Genomic DNA, 20,899 nt, shown 5'->3' with positions numbered 1-20,899 from the left:
GATATCACAAATGAAGGATAAAATTATAGATGATTGTGAAACAGTTTCACATTTACACCCACTGATCCAAAACCACAGCATGTAATGTATTCAAAGGCTGGTTGTCAAGAGATGAAGGTTTCGCAGTTGTGACAGTTGGAAACCAAGTATTACCACTGAATGATAAAGGGGTTTTTTTGTTTGTTTTTTCCTGGAAGCTTTAAAAGAAAAAAAGCTGGATTATTCAACTGGCAACTTCAACCTGAACCCCTTTCAGCCCCATTTTCTGATCATCTACAGCAATCACAGAAAAAATCCATTATCTCCTGTATAATGGTTTTCAAAGTTTTCAAAATTGGAAACAGTGTTTCCCTCAAATCCCACTGTGTTGCAACACATCAATGACATGGCAAAACAAACACTTCTGAAGTTTAATAATGACCAGCAGTTAGAACTCACAAAGCAGCCAGTGACACTGGTGTCGTAAAGACTTTTGAGGTTTATTTCTAGTGCTCTTAATGAAGACTTCTCTTATAAAGCTGTGCCAGGTCTCAGGAAGAAAACACCTCCTTCAAGATACACCAAGAGGCAGCAAAGGTTTCTACACTCAGGGGGGAAGAGTATTTTGTAATCTGCATGAACTGGAACAAGACAAAAATAGGTAAAGATAATGGCACAGTCACATGGGCCTCATCTTCGTTTGCACGCTCTTCAGAGCTGCCCAGGTTTTAAACACTAAGAAAATGCAAGAGAACCTAGAGCAAAGTCTTTCAGAAAATTGTCAAAGTTGTAAATTTTAACTGAAGGCTCTGTTAATTCCTCACTTCCACAAAGGTCAGATGGGACTGACTGTTTTCTCTCTTTCAAATGTTAACAAAACAATCCTCAGAGATAATGCACAATCGCCCAGAGAGGAAAGCTATCAATAAAATCAACTTTTCTACAGTTGGGATATTTTGCCCATTATGAAATGGGTTTGCTCAAAATGTTTCTTCACTTTCACATTACAAAGGAAATGGAAAACCAGCACAAGAACTTCATTAAAATTGTAGTTCAAATTACCATATTGCCTCACTTTACTAAGCAAAACCAACAGTCACACGAGGAAGTGGTGGACCAGGTTGCCAAGCAAAGGGTGATGTGGGCAGAGGGGATCTCAAGATCAACAAAACAGGGTTGAAGGGGGACCACTTCAAGCATACACATACCAATCCACATAAATGAGGGAGCACCTACAGAACAGTATCACAGGGGAAGATCTCATTTCTTTTCTGGGCAATCAGTACCTCTCTGAAGAGCCTGTACACTAATACACACACCATGTGAAACAAAGAGGAGGAATTAGATGTCTGTGTGCAGTTACAGCACTACAATCTCACTGGGACTACAGAAACATTGCAGGAAGACTCACACGACTGGAGCGGTGCAGTGGAAGGATACAGCCTCTTAAGGAAGGACAAGCCAGGATGGGAAGGAGCAGGAGTTGCCCTTTATGTGAGAGCACAGTATGAATGCACAGAGCTCTGCTTGGGGACAGACGATGAGCCAGTCAAAAAGTTTGAGTCAGGATTAAGACAGCAGACCTATGTGTGCAATGTTGCAGCAGCGGGTGTGTACTACACACTGCCTGATCAGGTAAAAGAAGTAGATGAGACCTTCTTCAGACAATTGGAAGAAGCCTCCTGTTTAAAGACCCTGGGCCTGGGTATCTGCTGTAAAGGCAGGATGATTTTCAAGAATCACATCCTCCAAGTTCCAGAGCATGCAGGAAATAAAGGACAGGTGGCAGGATGCCTGCCTGGATGAACAAGGAGATCCTAACAAAACTTAAATCCAAAACCAAGGTGTACAGGAGGTGAGAGCAGGGTTAGATCACAGAAGGAACATAGAGAGACTGTCTGAGCGTGCAGGCACTGGTTTGGAAAACCAAAGCCCACCTAGAGTTGAATCTGGCAAGCGGGGTGAGAAACAAGAAGAAAGGCATCTGCACGTCTGTCCTGGTTTCAGCTGGGATAGAGTTAATTGTCTTCCTAGGAGCTGGTACAGTGCTATGTTTTTGAGTTTGGTATGAGGAGAATGTTGATAACACACTGATGTTTTCAGTTGTTGCTAAGTAGTGTTTAGTCTAAAGTCAAGGATTTTTCAGCTTCTCATGCCCAGCCAGAAAGAAGGCTGGAGGGGACACAGCCAGGACAGCTGACCCCAACTGGCCAGAGGGGTATTCCATACCATGTGACGTCATGTCCAGTATATAAACTGGGGGGAGTGGGGATGGGGGATCGCCACCTGGGGACTAACTGGGTGTTGGTCAGCGGGTGGTGAGCAATTGCATTGTGCATCGCTTGTAAATTCCAATCCTTTTATTATTACTATTGTCATTTTATCAGTGTTATCATTATTAGTTTCTTCTTTTCTGTACTACTAAACCGTTCTTATCTAAACCCATGAGTTTTACTTTTTTTCCCCAATTCCCTCCCCCATCCCACTGGGCTGGGGGGGAGTGAGTGAGCAGCTGTGTGGTGCTTAGTTGCTGGCTGGGGTTAAACCACGACAATGTCTATCAGAAGCAAGAGGAACACTATGCTGTGAAAAATGTGGGCTGACTGCTGAATGTGAACAGGGACCTGGCAACAAAGGACATGGAACAGCTGAGGTGCTCGATACCTCCTCCTCCTCAGTCTTTAGAGGAAAGACTTGCCTTCAGCAATTCCAGACCCTGACACTAGTGTAAAAGCCTGGAGCAAGAAGACTTACCTTCATTGGAGGAGAATCAAGTTTGGAAACATTTAAACAATCTGGACATACACAAAAACCTGGGACCTAATAGGATGCAAGCATTAAGTACTGAGCGAGCTCATTGATGTCATTGCAAAGTCAATTTCAATTATCTTTGAAAGGTCACGGCCTTTGGGGCAGGTTCCTCAGGACTGAGAAAAAGCAAGTATCACTCTTATCTTCAAAAAGGGCAAGGAGATCTGGGGAACTACACGCTGGTCAGCCTCACCACAATCCCTGGGAGGATGAAGGAGCAAATAATCTTCAAAACCATTTCCGAGAATGTTAAGAACAAGAAGGTGATTGAGGAAAAGGAAGGAGAAATCATGCTTGACCTTAACAGCTGTCTACAGTGAGATGACTGACTTGGTGGACAAGAGCAGAGTAGTGGAAGTTGTTTATCCTAACTCCGGTAAGGCTTTCAATACTACCACCCACAACATCCTCACAGCCAAAGGATCAAGTGCTGACTAGATAGGTGGACAGCGAGATGAACTGAAAACTGGCTGAACTGCTGGGTTCAAAGGGTTCTGATCAGTGGCAGAAAGTCCATCTGGAGACCAGTCACTAATGGTGTACCCCAGCAGTAACGTCTTCATTAGTGACCTGGATGGTAAGACAGAGTGTGCCCTCAGCAAGTTTGTGGACAATACAAAATTTGGAGGAGCAGCTGGTACACCAGCTGGTTGTGTTTCCATTCAGAAAGATCTTGACATGCTGGAGAAATGGGGCAGGAGGAACATCCTGCATTTCAACAAAGGGAACTGCCAAGTCCTGCACCTGAGCAGGAGTAACCCCAGCCACCAGTCCAGGTTGGGGGCTGCCCAGATGAAGAGGACCTGAGGGGTCCTGGTAGCACAAAAGAAGTTGAACACGAGCCAGCAGTGCATCCCTGTGGCAAAGAAGACTGACAGCCTCCTGCGCTGCATTAGGAAGAGCACCACCAGAAGGTCAAGGGAGGTGATCCTTCTCTACTCTGCAGTGGTGTGGCCACATATGGAGTGCTGTGTCCAGTTCCAGGCTCCCCAGCACAAGAGACATATACTGGAGTGAGTCCAGCAAAAGGCCACAAAGATGATTAAGGGATTGAAGCATCTACTATATGAGCAGAGGCTGACAAAGCTGGGATTGTTTAACTTCAGGAAGAGAAGCTGGTGGGGGAGGATCTTATCCATGTCTATAACTACTTAGTAGGGATGAGTAAAGAAGACATCCAGACTCTTCTTAGTTGTGCATGGTGATGGAACAGGACAATCCCCAGAGATCCCTTCTAATCTCAATTATTTTGAGCAATTTTGTGTTATCGGACTATTTTCTTGTCCACTCCAAGAATTTACTAGACCACTCTCAGGGTAACATAACTGTCATGGCTTAAAATGCTGCATTTAAGTTTTCTAGACAAGAACTTGCCAAGTTTTCGTGATGCAACTTGCTTCTTCATTTCTATGGGTCTGGATTCATTTCCTTGCATATGACAAAATCCACAACCAACTGTTATTCTTGGATCAAAGGTGATATAAACTATTTTTTCCTGTTCAAATTTATGAAGCACTGTACACCACCAGCAGAAGACTATTTCTCAAAAACATGAGGCTTTCACAATCAAATGCAGCTTTAAAAATATTGCCAATTTCTAGGACTTCTATAGATCAGATTGACTCCACAAGTAGCTAACTTCCTTCAGACCTCTCAGAAACATTTTCTCACCAGACATCCACTTTCTCTCAAAAACATAAACACATTTAAAAAAAAAAATTCTCTTCTCTCATCTCCAAAAAAGAAGAGTTTAATCTTATTATAGCGGTGCCTGAATTCTGGTATTACCCTTAGTTCCCCCTCTAAAACACAGTAAAATATTCCACTGCAATGGAACTTGTTTTAAGAGGTATAAACTGACTTCCAAAAATTATAATCTATGCCCATTTTTAGGATAAAAATAAGCTCCTTCAACTTTTTCCTGAAAACAATGTAAGAAGCTATAGTGAGTACATACAGGTCATTTCAGTATTTCTTTCTGATATTTCTTTTCAAAACTGTGTATCACTGTAATTTACACTACAGTTACTTTTAATACCTATATTTCTAGGTAAAATAAAGCAGTAGAAACGCTGCTTCAAACTGAAAACTAATGAACCATTTAAATTAAATCTGGGTTGTAACATTATACCAGCTTTTTAAAACAGAACCCAAACATTAAAAGAAAAGACTAAACATTCTGAAGATTTAAGAACTGAAAGAAATTAGCAAGAAAAGATCAAGACTTTTTGTCTTTACTGGAGAATACACTGTACAAAAAACCCTGCTCTTTTATTAGTATGCACTTCCTCACTTGATAAAGGAAGAAAAACTTGTAATATATTTAAAAAAAAAACCTTACTAATTTCTTAAAATGTTATTTCTCAAAGTCTCGCTTAATTCTTAATCACCTTGTGACCTGTTTAGGAACAAATACTTCTATAAAAAGCAAAATACTGCATTTTAAAAAGGTAATATAATTGCATCTTTAAGCAGCTGGGAAATTGGTTATAGCCATATACTAACAAGAATGATAGCAGAGGACAGAAAATCCTGCCACAGGTGCAACCCAAACGTAGGTAGCTAGATCAAAGGAAAACTGACCAGTATAATCTTCAATCTGAAAAGCTTAATATATTGAAAAATTTCAGTGACTTAAAAAGCCTCAGAAAATTATGTACCAGTACAGCAGTCAACTAATTTCATGAAGCATTTTGTGTATTAAACCTGACCAGAAGATATGCGTTGCATAATAATCCCTTTGCATCAGAAATACTATTTTCATGATTTGTATTCAAAATTTAAGAAAGCAATAGACTATACACAAAAGATTAGATAAGACAAAAGAAATAATCATAAGATTGGGGGGGTGAGGGGGTGGTGGTGTTGATTTTCCAGATGATGCAATATCTGAGTAACAGTGGGTAAACCTTTTAGCCAACAGCATGGTTTTAAAATTAACTATGTTCCTTTAAAAAGATTACTTCAAAATTAAACCAGTATAGTTCTAAATACTGCTGATGTGGCTGCATATTTTTATTCTGCTGACATAAGCATGTGAATTCATCTTATTAAAAAGCTGACCAAAACTTGAGTACCTGAGTCTTAGTTTTCATGCTTTTTAAAGGAGTCGCTCCTCCTGGTGATACACCTTTTAATTCATCCTTTAACTTGGTAATGCTATTAGTCAAAATTTCCAGTGTTTTCATGATTTCTGCTTTGTCTTCTGACTTCATGGCTTTATTCTTCTCCAGCTTTGAAATAAGCATCTGTCCAATTTAAAAAATTAATTAAAAAAAAAAATCTTTTTATTTAGCAACTACTATTACAGATTTCTTTTCCAGTACTCATTACAACCAATGGAAAACCAGAATATTGCATTTCTTTTGCTGTGATCTTCAAACTCAATAAATAGTGCTTTTAACAGCTTACGTTAAATTAAAATCTTTGTCTGAATCTCTGATTAATTAATTTGCTAACAAACATCTGATATCTTCACTTCATTTGGACAGATTTGCTCAACATACTTAATTTATTTCAAAATTTTTATTCAATTTAAATGACATTGTGGCCTTTTTCTTTTTAAGCCCTAAGCTTAAATGCAGTCATGCATACTTTTCTACATTAATCTTTCCTGCTCTTGTGAAGTACAACTCTCAGGCTTTCACTTCTCCCAAAAAACATTAAGTATGTCGCACTCAAATTAAGCAATTTAAACTAAAATTGCACCTAAATCGCATAAGCTTGTAGTTTTTGAAGTGAAATAACAAGACAAGTTAGATTAAAACTCTAAACTTAAAATAATGTCGTAATACCTTTCTATGGGAATGTTTATTTTACAGGCCAATTTTGTAGCTCACGCTTACAAATTCTGAAATATTTTAAAGAAGTGAACTGAGATTTTACAACTGTATTGCTGACTTTCTTTAATGCTAACATTTTACCTTTTGTGTTTCAATGTGCTTCTCTAAGATTTCTTGCTTCTTTTTTCTCACGTCTTGTTGAAGTCGTAATGCTTCCTAGAAGCATAAAAAAATTACAGTTTTTAGATTTTGAAAAATAATGCCAGAAGAATACTACACTATACCTGACAACTATACAGTAGTAACTTACAGTAACAGGGAAAAAATTAATAATAGAAACTCAAGGAACTAATAGGCAATATTTTTCAAATTATGTTTTGGAAAATAGCACATCACCGAATTAGTGAAGGATCTAATGATCTTTCTTAGATCTGTGCTGGGAAGACTTCATTATTACTTATGTACAAAGTAACCCCTTACACAACTCCACTGAAAGCTGAAAGGCAATGTAATACACTACCGCAAGACATACAACATACAAGAGTTCAAATGTGCAAGGACAGTATGTTGAAAACTGTAAATCAAGTCCATCAATTAAAACATTCTGCAGTACAGTTACAAGCAAAAAGAAATACATTCTGTTTTCTAAAACTGAAGCGTTACCCAAAGAAAACCATCACTTTTGCATCTGACTGCTATAACTTGGAAGTGACAAGTACTAGCACTCCATCTGCTAAAACCAGAATCTTGACATTGCAATGGGCCAATCAAAATAAATTGAAACTGATAAATTTGTGACATATTGTACTCAGAAGGAGAAGCAGGAGGAGATGCTACAGCTGCTGTGCTCAGCTCCTACTAATGTCGCTTGAGAGAAAGCAATTGCTTCTTGCTCTCAGATACAGACTGTAGAAGTCTTAGACAGCAGGATACTTGCAGAAAACAATTAAGAGCTTTGATATCAACATATTTAATGGGATAAAAGAGGACAGGCAGATGATGATTTTGCACCTCTAGATCACCCATCAACCGGGATCAGACTGTAAGTTCATTATCTTACACAAAAAGTATAAATGCATAACAGTCATAAAAAAGAAATAGCAATAAGGTTTCTGTATGTCTTCCCAAATACTGACAAATTCTGCTGCATGAAATGTTAGTTTTGCAATACAGTGTGCAACAATTTTTCTGAAGGGAAAAGGAAGATAAGACAAGGGGATGAATGCTAAGAAAAACTAGGGAGACAGGAGGAAAGAAGGGAGTGAGTTCCACAAAATCACGTTTTCCCACAAGTACTAGTATATTGTAATAGAAATCTCTGAATAGAGGAAGGAGCACAAGAGCACATGAAAAAAGAGCCAATCACTTAGCACATCTTCAGTGTCTTCTGTCAAAAAAAACCCTACAGATGTCATGATGAGTCAATAATTTTATTACGAGCTTTTTGCCATTTCACAGGCACTTAGCATCTTAACTTGAAAAGTAAAGGCTCTAATTCTGAAAAACATGTTTTAGGGGACAAATATGAAATTAAATTCCCAAATTAGAAGTGATTTCTTTAAAGTCTGTACCAATGCCACAACTGACATGCAGCTACAAACTGCTATTTCAAATTATATTAGACATTAGCTACAGAAGTTTACCAATAGGCTAAAATCTTTGTTTAACAGTTATACTGCTTTCAATACTTATGTTTGAATCTAACTTAGTATTGAACTCTTAATTTCTGGTTTGAAACCAATAAGATAAACATTGTCCTATATTTAGTTTTTCTAAATGGTAAGAATAAACCTGAAAAAGGAGCTTTACTGGGCTGTTTTGAAAATTCTATGCAAGCTAAACTACAACTGAGTGACCTATTCAAGGCCAAATGCATTTTTGTCGCATTGTTGCATTTCCTCTCCAACGTAAAAATAAAAAAAATGGATGCGGGAGAACTACAGTTTGGAAACAATAAAATGCAGAATCATACACTTCTCATTTCTGTCAAGTGAAGAAACAGTTTTGGTCACAAGTACAAAACACACTGAGAATGAAGGCCAGTCTGATGATAATAAAGGCCAGTTCCAGAAAGCCTTAACAGAGAACAATAGTGACTATCCTATACTGCCTTCTCACTCACAATAGACAATTCATGCCTCAACATGCAGTTACTGCTTCCAGGAAAAAGTATTTGCCATTTTGAACTTCTAGAGAGTTTTAAACCTGCTTACACTGCCTGAACATACACTGAAAAAGTAACAAAACAATGCTGAATTTTCTTCTCCTTTGAAAAGAAATCATCACAGCAAATTTAATCCTATAACTAGTTTCATCTATGCTCTTGAGATGAATATATATAGTGCACTACCTCTAGTGGTCACAAGTTCCCAATCTAGGTCCATTTTATAAAGAAGCATATTTAATTTACCTGTTTTTTCTTCTGTGCTTCATTAGAGTCTAGCACGGAAGTGGAAACAACAGGCAAAGATTTCTGTGCTGCCTTCAAAGCAGCAGGGTTGTACACAGTTTTTGTCAAGCCAGTAGAAGTGGATAAAACCTATAGGAGGAAATCATTTTATTTTTTTGCCAGTGAATTTCAATTTTTTTAAAAAAAAATACATGAGTGCTTAAAAATATATAAGCTTCTTTTCTTTTGTCTGTTTTGATGATATGATATATAAAAATTTGGTGTAACAATAATATTTGGAGTTGCTGAAGTTAAACAATTTTTAAAGAGGCAGCACCACATCAGATACAGAAGAATTATAAACATCAGATTATAAATCCTTCCCACTGAGATTTCATATGTACTTCTGAGTTTCAAATATATAAAATTTTATGTATTTGAGCATCATTAAGGAAACAGAAGACGGAGATTTTCCCAAGAATAACTGAAGTTTTTCTTTTTTTGTTTTGAAGTTTAAAATACAATTTTTCATGGCTGTGTGAATTTTCCAAGCAAAAATTCAACATAATTTTAGAGACTGAGGTCCAAAGTAGATATAATAGTTCCTTTTCATATGCAGTTTGTGCAAAGTAGAGCTTGTACAATCAACAAGAAGTAACTGAAGTACAGGGAAGTCTTCAACATAATACAGCAAAGGAAGAGACTCCTATGTCTCTGTTCTCTTTCCTACATTTGTAATGAGGTATGAAATTTCTCCACGACCTACTGAGAACACAGTTGTCTACTTTATAATCTCTCTGAAGTATACTATGTACATCTCCGCAATACCTGAAGATTTGGACTACTCTGATTTTTTTATCACATTCCTTAAAGGACATTTTGGCCATGTTAGTATTGAAAAAATCCATGGCTAAGTGCTAGAGATAATATAGGCATGATCTTGTCTGCCTTGTTAGCAAATCACAGCAATTATGCAATTGGTAGCATTTCCAGGAGTTTAAAAATACTTTATATATATGTGGAAAATTAAAAGATGCATGCAGAGTCTATTGGTCACCATGCACTCCATAACATAGACACAATGCCCACCAACAGGAGAAAAGAAAGAGACAGCCAAGAAACATTAGAAAGACAGAAAAGACCGAGATCAGAAGAATTTACAATAGGAATGCTTTGTATAAAAGCTTTTCACTTTGTTGTGCTATTTATACTATTTCTTCCCACAGTAAAGTATTTTCTAGCGTAGGCAGCGCAGAGAGAACAAAAAAACCCCAAAAAACCACAAAGCACGTTATGGTGTATTATAAAAGGTGATATAAAATGCTCTAAGCAGGCCATTAAAAAGGACACAGAGGAATTTTTTTAAAACTTATTAAAGCACATTAAGTATGCACATCCCAATCATACAGTTCCTATTACAAAGTAGTTAGGACAGGCTACATCACAAACAGAGGACCAAGACAAAAATATTGACACATTCCTTTTGCCCTGAACTGTCTTGATGGCAGTGAACCATGCTTCCTCATCTCTTTTAATATAAGGAGAGATGCCACAGCAGATGTACCTGCACCAACTAATACAGAAGAACAAGAAGCCACACATTAACGTCTTCTAAATCTTTTAATACTATTCAAGAAAAGGAATAGTGTGAATCTCTTCACAAGTTCATAAATTGCAAGTCCCTATACAGATCTTAAAAGGCCTCACGATGACTGTTTCATCTCCTTTTCCTCCTCCTCTTTGGGAAGCATAGCTACCAACTTTCTTACTGTAAAGCTCTTGTCAAACCCTGCACTCAGTCAGAAGCAAAAAAACACCTAGGACATGACATCTATGTTTTTTTACAGCTGTCAATCATTTAATTTCTAATGGTTATAGAGCATTATCACTGCAAACCAAGCAAGGTATTTCCTTGTAAAGGGACAGTAGTAGGTAAAAACAGGTCAAACGAAGTTTCAGAACCCTACTAAAAATGCCAAAGGAAACTGCTGCTTCACAACCAGTCCATTGAACAGCCCAGGAGCTAATCAAAATCAGTTTGTACTATAAGACAACACAGCAGAAAACCATTTTAGCATGATTTTACTCTTCGTAGAGAAGTGTTTCAGGATAACTCAACTCTTAGGGAATGAGAAAAAAAAGTGTTTCCACTCAAACTGAAGCATACTTCCCACTTCTAAACTAAGTGTACAGTATGTATATAAAATGTATTTCAGGAATACACAGCAAGATACTTATCTGCAACTAATTTAGGGCAACAAGAACACAACTAATCAAACCACCAACAAAATATAGGCAAGAAGTCAAGATCAGTGCATTCAGGTGGACTGCTTGGCTTGAAATGAGTCGAAGAGACATCCTCTACAATTACAACTCAAGTATTGTTACCTTTGTATACTAAGTACAGCATGGTATCTTTGGAGCGAATTTTACTTTTTAGATTCCAGTAAATGCATTATTTCCAATATCGTAAGGGGGCAAGGGGGAAATGCAGTGGATGCTTCATTTCAGGTCAAGCCAATTCCCAACAGAAAAGATACATACCTAGGCAGAGGAATCTTGTTACCGGGTAAAACTTGCTGCCTTTCTACCAAAAGGCTTCTCGAATGTTATGAACACTGAGAAACCCTGTCCCCTAAGGTGCTAAATAGATCTGAAAACATGCATCACGAAGTTTGCTACTAAAGTAAACACATCAACAACTCTATGTTCTGAAAATTGCAACCACTGAGCAAAATACATAACTCATAACCACAGTTCAGGTGCACTTTTCCCACCTTACCTCTCTTTGTCCTTTCTATACTGATTAATTTCCACTTTTATCTTTTCACAAGTAGTACAAATTGTAAGACCAAGTAAGAAGGTAAATGTTTACAGCATCACCTTTTAAGGGACTAAAAAGCCCCAAAACATTTTTAAAGAAAGGCTCTCTATAGATTCCTATGTAGTGTCAAAATTTATTTATTTTTTGAATTTATTTCTGTATTCTTCTAACAACTCAGGATCCTGGAACATATCTAGTTATTTTCATGATCAAATAAATGGAACCTACTATATTAAAACAAAACCCACAGAATAGTAGCTTCTGTCCTAGCATATTTTATTCTTCTTATAATCATTTAGCCATCTGCTGAGTTTCGATACATTATACTTCATAAAACTAACCTCTAACAAATAACATTATTCATAGGTATGAAACAAACTTAATATTAATGCAAGTGATTTTATAATAAAATTAACTCTACTGAAATTAAATGTGAGATGAAGAGAATATGAGACATTCTCTTACCTTTTCAGTTGTTGGAGTAACTGGCTTTGACACAAAACCCAGTCTATCCTTCACAGATAATTTAGTCACATTCTAAGAAAAAAAACAAAATTATAGTTCAAATACACTTTACTTTATGAATATTTTACTGTTTCCTGTGTAATTCCAAATGTTAGAGATTTAGAAAAAACATATTTAACTAATAAAGCCATAGACTTTTGAGCAACAGTACAAGAAAAATAATACTAAAGCAGTTGATTAAATCAATTTTAGATATTTGATTTTACAGTTAATATACACCTACAAATAGATTGGATAAGATAAAAGTAAAGCCAAATTTGGAATCAAAGATTATACTACATATTTTTTGCAAGAAGACCGTGACATGCTAGCTGGCAGAGGATTATCTACACAGGCCCTTTTAAATACACTTCAGGTTTTGTGTTTTATAATCTGCTATTTGCAGGCATAAGTTGCAGAAAGTTGTTGTTTGAATTTAAACTAATGTTTTCTGAAGTGTGGTGGTCTTCCTTTTCAGACCTAAAACTAAAGTAGTGACACAATGCTACTAATGAAATACTTCTAATATTATAAATATTTAAAGGCTATTTCTAATGGGAGTAACATGCCAGATTCTGTCTTAGTCATATTGGTACTGTGGTTACATTCTTCCTTGCATTAAGAGTGATGTACAAATACTGAAAACACTTTTAGATGCTGACCATCGGTCTCTAATGGTTTTAGCTGTTTAACAGATATAATACTAAAAAAAGGATAGCTTTCAGTTTTTTGGATAGAAAACACTTTATTTTGAAGTTTGAAAACTGCTATTTAACACAGCATTACTATAATATTTTCAGAGTCTCTTCGGTTTTTTTTAAACTAACTAAAAAACTATGATACTAAAAATTAAGTACCGTGCTTGGGTAAGAAACCCAAATATCATTGCACTGAGGAAAACTTTGATATCAAAACACCAATCGCAATCAAATTAGATGCACTTATAAGTAGTAATGTGTACTTGCACTATATGAGTAACTGTAACAGATACATTAATACACTATGGAACCTATTACAGAAAGAAAAATGCGCAACTGATTTTTTGACTGTCATACATACCTGAGTGACTTCTGTATTGGCACTCTGTGCTTCTGCAGGTTCAATATTACTCGCAGGTACCGGACCTAATCGCTCCTTGACTGATTGTTTCACTACCGGTAAACTAGGTTGCTGAACTAAGGGTTGTATTACCTGTAACACCACCCCATCCCCAAAAAAGCACATCATAATATTAACAACAAAAGGCTGCTACATATGTAGTTCAATAAATACACAATGAAATTGCAGCGACTGCATTTAGATTTACACTTCTTTGTTTCTATCATTCAATAGCTTTTTCACCTAATGGCAAAAATAAACACTTCATGAGATTTAGGACGTTACACTGACTATTTGTGTTAGCGCATACAGCAATAACATCTATTTTGCACTTGCAGCTCACAGAAGTGATCAACCAACTCTGGTCTATTTCTATTAATCACATCTACTTAGATTATCTTAATTTCCACCTGTTAGAACTGAATAAAAAGTAAGAAGCAGTCTTCTGATTCCTTTCACAGATCTTTCATCATCAACCATTTAGTTATGGAAAGGCAGATTACAAACTTGCATCATAAAGACTCTCACTTTTTATTACAGCGATATGTCACTTTTCATCTCCTATGTGTTTAACTTGGACAACATAGAAAAAGAAAGGATATGGAGACATGCAGACATGGGACTGAGGAAAAAGAAAACAGAGCAGCTAATCTTCAGACCTACCATGAATATGACCTGACAGCTAACACCCTGCCTTTTTATTTTGACAAAAACATTAAACACTTAAGACCAATAAAATACTCTTCCAAGCAAGCTTCCTGTCATATTTATGACCCTCCCAAGGTCACCTAATCCATTCATCCACTCCAGGGCAAAGTCAGCTACACCTAAGCCATTACCGACAGTATCTATGTAGTTCTTACAGATTTCCATGAAAGAGGTCCTATCACCTCTGTAGACAAAAGTGTTTCAGTATCCTTTAGCATTAGAAAATGTTTTTTACTATCTAACCTAAATCTCCTGAGCTGCCTTTTAGGCCCAGTACTTCTTATTTTATCTACTGCAGATGTCGAGAGCACATTATTTCTGCTTCCTGGCAGAAACCATTTATTTGATGATTTATTATGGTTGACTCCCACCATCTTTACTAAATGCTTCCACTCCTTTCAGAATTTCCACAGTAAGAATTTTCCAAAGTAATCCTGCTGAGAAAGAGCAATGGTTGAGAAACTGTGCAGGACCAGATAGTACTGAAAGGACAACTTAAAAAGCCAACTGATTTTACATTGAAAAAAATTCAAAAGCCTGTCTTTAGTGCCTGACAGAAAAAAATCTGGCTGGAAACCATTATAAACACAGGTGAAATTAATAAACCAGAAATCTTGACAAAAATTAAAATACTTGTAGTATGTGAAGTACTGTAAGAAAAGAACTTCCATACTACTTGTAGATATGATACCAAATATTAATTTCAATGAAAAGGGAAGTAAATATTCATGCCCCTGAAAGGATTATGAATTAAAAATACCTGTTTACTGACTCAACAATTTGATAATTGCTGTACTTTGGGGTAGAACAACATTGCACTTAGAATTTTAATTTCCTGTTTAAATTTCTCTTGTCACTGCGTGCGCTCTATCACCCATAACAGCCTTCAAATTGTAGTCTCCTGACACGTGCTGAATGGCTGTTCTTTGTGAAGCAGGAACCCTTAATATTGTCACCTAGTACCAAGGGGAATTCAGGGAATTCATTCTCAAACCATCAAGGTTAACTTGCCAAAGGTGTTGTGCTGGGAAGCTAGTAACATCACTAAAAACCGAAAGAGTATTTAAAATTGATGTTTTGCAAAATAACAAATATACAGATCAGATATTTGTTTGGAAATACACAGTTAATACTCCAAGCTGAATAGCATAATCAGCAAACACGATGATGGCAGTCACTGTTCAAGCTATCCTTCTCAAGAGAGGTAATATTTGTATGAATGCAAATGACATACACCACTGCCCTCTTCTGGCTGATAAGATGTAAATCAAGCTTAGAAAATAAATATCATTTTGAGTAGCACTAGTTCAGATCAAGCATCAAGGATATTCATAAATTTGATTCCAAACTCAAATCTAAGGGATGATAACTGGTGAGACAGTGAGATAGGTGTTGTTAAAACTGCATTTTTGTAAATAAAAAGCAGGGCATTTGTTACAAAAGAAGGAGAGAAAGGAAACTGTTAAAATACCCTACAGCAGCATTGCTATGGAAAACTGGGTCATTGATTCTGAATGATAGTGACATACACCATCCAGAGAAAGAAGGAATTAAAAACTTAGAGCAATAATTGAAAGAATCCTCTAACAACTTATTTGTTCATTACATCAGCATATATATATAGGTGAACATTTCTTCTACAGAGCCTACCTCACATTTTCTAAGTGTAGAATGCGTTGTTCCACACTGACAGCAAATCCAATAAAGCAGGATACACAAGTTATTTAGAAGAACTTGCTACACTGGGAGCTAACTGACAAGACTCTATTCAATAACCTACACGACCTGGGAGAATCCAAGCTTCCTCTTATGTTTGAGTGGAACCACTATACCTGCTAACAAGTCTGATTTGGCTTGCCACAAGTTACACATCTAAGCTCCGCAACAGTAATTGCTGTTTCATATTCTTAAAAAGTTGCTAATGCTACTATGCACATGACAATTACCAACAGGTACTCCACTGTGCAATTCAATCAAAAGATACAGAATAGAATAGTTCAGTTGGAAGGGACCTACAGTGATCATCTAGTCCAACTGCCTGATCACTTCAGGGCTAACCAGAAGTTAAAGCATGTTATCAAGTGTATTATCCAAATGTCTCTTTAAACACTGACAGGCTTGGGGCATCGGCCACCTCTCTACAAAGCCTGTTCCAGTGTCTGACCACCCTCTCTGTAAAGAAATGCTTCCTAAAGTCAAGTCTGAGCCTCCCCTGGTGCAGCTCTGAACCATTCCCATGCATCCTATCACTGGATACCACGGAGATCAGCACCTCCCTCTCCATTTAAAAATGTAAAATGTCCCATATCCATTCCCACAAAATTAGTCTCTCTAATGCAGCTCTCCTCTTACACTGTTGCTTGCATGCCCTTTCTCTGTCTGTGTGTGTGTGTGTGTGTGTGTGTGTGTGTGTATCTGTATACACCTTTGTGTAAAAAATTCTACTGCTACTTTCTATAGCAGTATGCATGCTCAACAGGAAAGGAGAAAGGAAAAGACTGGAAAAAACAGCTCCTTTCGGAAGAAAATGGAGATTATCTTCCAAGAAAAGAAATATAACTCTCTTGTCTGTCTTACACTCACCAGAAGAAAAAAAAAAGCCTATACTAGTTAAAGCAAAATAGATGTTATTCAGCAGACAGCAGCATCAAATCTTGCTTCACATGAGATGACAGAGTGGAATTCTCTGTAAGTCACAGCAGGGCTTTCTTTAAATACCTTCAGTTTTATCTTGCTAATCAACTCCTGAACCTTCTACCTGAGGTCAAGGAATCTACAATTAAGAGTAACTTTCAGAAAATAATTACATGAAGCATTCAGTATTTCAAAAGTACTTAGTTTACTTTCTATAAACATTTTTTTTAGAAAGTTTAAAAGATTATGTTTTACATAACATTCTAGATAGAATAGATTTAGTTCCTCTACCTTCTGTGTGGTAGTTGGGATTTGCGGTGCACTGCCTTCTCGATGCCAATAAACTTTAATAAAACGATTATTTAATACTGCTTCTGTACTTGATATAGCTTTCTTTGCTTCCTCGTGTGTGGCAAACTGAATAAGGGCACCTTCTGGATCACCTTGATACGCAACCTAAGATTTAAAACAGAAGAACAAAAACTGCATGTAGGATTCTCATTTGTGTCTCGATTATCACAAAATCATTAGTTTCAAGGCTCAGAAGCTTACAATTTAAACCCAATATGGGTCATTAGATAAACACTTCCCATTTATGATTCTGTTTGAAAAACCTGGCGCCAAGAAGCAACCTTGAGATTAAGCTAATAAATTTTAAGAATAGTTAAAAAACCCCAAGCAATCAAACTGAAGTAAAATACCTAAACAGTCAAATAGTATTTCTAATTGCAAACATGAGTAGTAGTTTGAAAGACAAGAGCAAGCATCACTAAAGTAAAAAAATTTGCTACAAAAAAAAAAAATACGGAGACCAGTCAATAGATGTCCTATCTAGTATCAGAGCTAGAAAAGTTCATTTTGGTTTTCCTTTCTTTAAGCATTAAAATACTATCTTAGACACCCTCAAAGGACAAAATTATACCTTTTGGAAGAAGAGTGTAGATTGCAATATCTATCTGTGTACATCTGTCTCTCTATACACATCCACACAAAATTTTACTTGCCTTACTGAATCATACTGCTTGCTAATACACCCGTATTCTTAGGCAAACTGTGGAAAGGCTTAAGAAATATTTAAGAGCAATTCAGAGAGATTTAAATTCCCTCAGTGTTCAGACAGGCACAGGAGGTTTATTCTGTACTGTATCAGTATGCACAAAAATATTCTATTACACCTCTTCATTCAACAGCTCAGTGCAAACAAGAAAGCATACATAAAAACACAAGCTAGCATCTGAAACCTGTTGATAATGAAGCATGATGAAAGGTAAGACTGAGTAGCTTAGAGACTGGATGTGCAATACTAACATTACACATACAGCCTGCAATATATAACATCAATCTAAGTTAGGCCCTAGTTCTTTGCATCCCTCCTATCTTTCTCTAGTTATTTGCTTATTTCTGTTTATAAACGTGGGTCACTCAGATATACAACAAAGTAATGATAAGGGACAAACTGCCACTACTGTGGGACTAGAGACCAATTATATCACAGGGTCTGCTTTCTGGATGAGAAATACAGGTTTTCTGTATTCACAATTTATCTCAAAAAATACAGAAGGTTTATGATATCAGAACCGAACTTGAGAAAAGGGGTGAAGGAAAAACACTTCCAATCAATTTTCAATGTTTCAAGCAATGTATCTTAAAAGTCTTACCTGTGAGGAAAACATTTGTTCAAAATCTAAAAAAAGACTAGAACATTTCATTTCTGCTTCTTCAATGACAATTCCATTAAAAATAATAAGTTCATGTTTAAGAAACAAGTTAGGAAAATAATGAGAACAGTTTCAGGGAATCAGTTAAAAAACAACTAGCATTCTCCGCTTAGCAACTACCTCTATTATTAAGTCAAAGCATACTGGCTTCTCTTTGTTGCCTCTTACCTGCAAGTTGACTAAGTTTCCAAACTTACTGAAGTGCTCATTAAGTTTGCTGATATTGTTAAGTTCTGGGGGAACTTTTCTCAATTCAAGTTTTGTATTTTCATTTCCAAACTGCACCTTCTTCTGGAAACCTGGACTATTTGTTCTGTTAAAATTTTGCCTGCAACAAATAAAAATCAAGCCAGAAATCCATAGCAAGCTAGAAAACACAATGTTAAATTGTATACACTTACACAGAAGCATGTATGAGACACAAAGATCTGCGGACTTAAAAAATGCAATTTTAGAAAAGTGTAGAAGAGTACAGCACACAGGCCCATACACCTGCAGTTTTCCCCACTGATACTCTCAACATACCCCAGTGCATAAATCCACAAGATAATTCACAATAATTAGCTTGTGTCAGTAAGACCTGACTTCCACATTGCTTCTCTCCAAAAACCATTTCACAGCTATTCCACAGAACCTCCCCACTAACATTTTAAATAACTATTACTTCCAGGCTCTTCTCAGTCCCAGTAATCTCTTAAGATCCCTTCCAACCTTTTGTCACCCCAGGTACATCTGCACTAAGCACTGCATCCTATATTTCCTGTCAGTAACATAACCTGGCAACTCAAACCAAAATAGCAGTGACACAATTCACATTTCAAAACGAAAAATCAGTCATCTCTAACAACCATCACACTGCAGCTTCTCTGTTTCTTAGATCATTCCAGCTTTCACAGAGTAGATCTTGGTATCATCCAAAGCAACTTCAGCTATCTCTATACAGCCTTTGAGAGAAGACAGTCAAATACAGACTGCTCTCCAGTGTGATTTATTTTAGTACAGACAGCTTATTTACAGTTTAACTTGCTTGCAATTTATATAGACTTATATGTTTCAGATTACAGAAAAGAGCTCCATGGAATTCCAACTATTAAGCCAACCTTGTGTTAATGATCACTCACTTGTCAAACCAAGTCTTCTTTGTAGGAACTCCACCATCCCCTGCACCAATTGTTCTTTTCCTGGATTCAGCATCTACCACTATTCTCATACTACTTTTATTAGGAGGTTTTTCTGTAAACAGATGAAAAGATTTTACAATATTTTTTGTATTTTCTGTGTATTTGACTGTAAAAAGGTATTCTGCTCACATTGAATTTGCACTGAAAAGAGTAATTGTTTATATTGAAATTAACTACGGTCCTTGTTCAAACTGAATCAAATCTTGGTCACCGACTTTTCTTTTTAACTATCAAAAGATGCTGTGACAGATCAAAATAGCTAATGGCTTTCATTTTGTCACAGTAACATCACACATAAGGAAAACAAAAGAGGTGTGACAGAAGGCATCTGCCTCAAGATGGCTGCACTCACTGATTCACAATATCCCATACAATACTCTGAGGCTCACACAATTTCTGCTAACACCTCCATTACATTAGATGACATGCACAAAAATGCTCATGGTAGGAAATGTACAGTACTCCAGAGCACTAACACCTAGGAGGAAGATTTAGGGATGGGTGGGAGAGGAGTGGCTCTTGCTGAAGAACAGGAATCATACTGGGGCACTCCTCACTGAAAATACACCAACAGAAACATAGCAACATTAAATACAAATACATACAAATGTAAACAAAACCACATTAAAAAAATGGGGTTTATCCTTCTTCCTTTCTCATTTTGTATGCTACTGCTTCTTCTCAGGGCCACAGGAACTAAGAGGTTAAGATTACTCATGCATAACTGTCTGCTACCAGATAAAAATGACTCCCTCCTCTCCACAGCAAAAATCATCCTAAGATTCTGTTACAGAAACAGTAACGTTTTTCTGTATAGATGATGTACAATGTGATCAGTTATTACAGCCAAGTGTAAACTGTGCAATACCCTAGCAAGAACTTTCATTTTACCTGTCAAAATGCACACACAAAGAAGCTACAAACATAATTCCCTATTCAATTAAACTTCTCTTAATTCCAGAAGATTTTAAAAAATGCAACGTTTCCCAGTATTACATTCTCTGAAAACTGCCTCAATCTGCATTAATGTAAGAAAACGAGCTAAACTAAATAAGTATAGCTTTGAAAGCTTACCTCTGGGTGGTAGATCCATATCACCTGATGTGAGTCCTATCAAATTTGGTCTTTGGGCGTGTACTCTATGTCTATACATAGGTCTTGAAGTATTTGTTATACTTGGAGCTTCTGGATTATAGCCATCTGTGTCGTACGTTTCTGGTAACAAAGAAATTGTCTCATTAAAATAAATTGCAGTTAAAACCCTTAAGGTT

General features: G+C 36.6%; 1 protein-coding gene across 5 annotated transcripts in view; it reads right to left on the bottom strand.

Moving 5' to 3' along the window:
* The window catches only part of RBM26 (RNA binding motif protein 26), a 57,372-nt gene that overhangs the window by 13,166 nt on the left and 23,307 nt on the right, over nucleotides 1-20,899 (bottom strand). For 4 of the 5 annotated variants that reach the window (XM_030036310.2, XM_030036312.2, XM_030036311.2 and 1 more), the window contains exons 9-17: nucleotides 20,703-20,843; nucleotides 19,569-19,680; nucleotides 18,616-18,775; nucleotides 17,021-17,185; nucleotides 13,349-13,480; nucleotides 12,251-12,322; nucleotides 8,983-9,111; nucleotides 6,714-6,788; nucleotides 5,868-6,038 (exon numbers count right to left, since the gene is read on the bottom strand). In XM_030036310.2, coding sequence (XP_029892170.1) covers nucleotides 5,868-6,038; nucleotides 6,714-6,788; nucleotides 8,983-9,111; nucleotides 12,251-12,322; nucleotides 13,349-13,480; nucleotides 17,021-17,185; nucleotides 18,616-18,775; nucleotides 19,569-19,680; nucleotides 20,703-20,843 — 1,157 coding nt within the window. The remainder of the gene's footprint in view (nucleotides 1-5,867; nucleotides 6,039-6,713; nucleotides 6,789-8,982; nucleotides 9,112-12,250; nucleotides 12,323-13,348; nucleotides 13,481-17,020; nucleotides 17,186-18,615; nucleotides 18,776-19,568; nucleotides 19,681-20,702; nucleotides 20,844-20,899) is intronic. The other variant, XM_030036314.2, reaches the window with a different exon arrangement.

Source organism: Aquila chrysaetos, chromosome 14 (genome assembly GCF_900496995.4).
Source record: "Aquila chrysaetos chrysaetos chromosome 14, bAquChr1.4, whole genome shotgun sequence".
Lineage (NCBI taxonomy): Eukaryota > Metazoa > Chordata > Aves > Accipitriformes > Accipitridae > Aquila > Aquila chrysaetos.
This window is presented reverse-complemented; position numbering and strand designations above follow the sequence as displayed.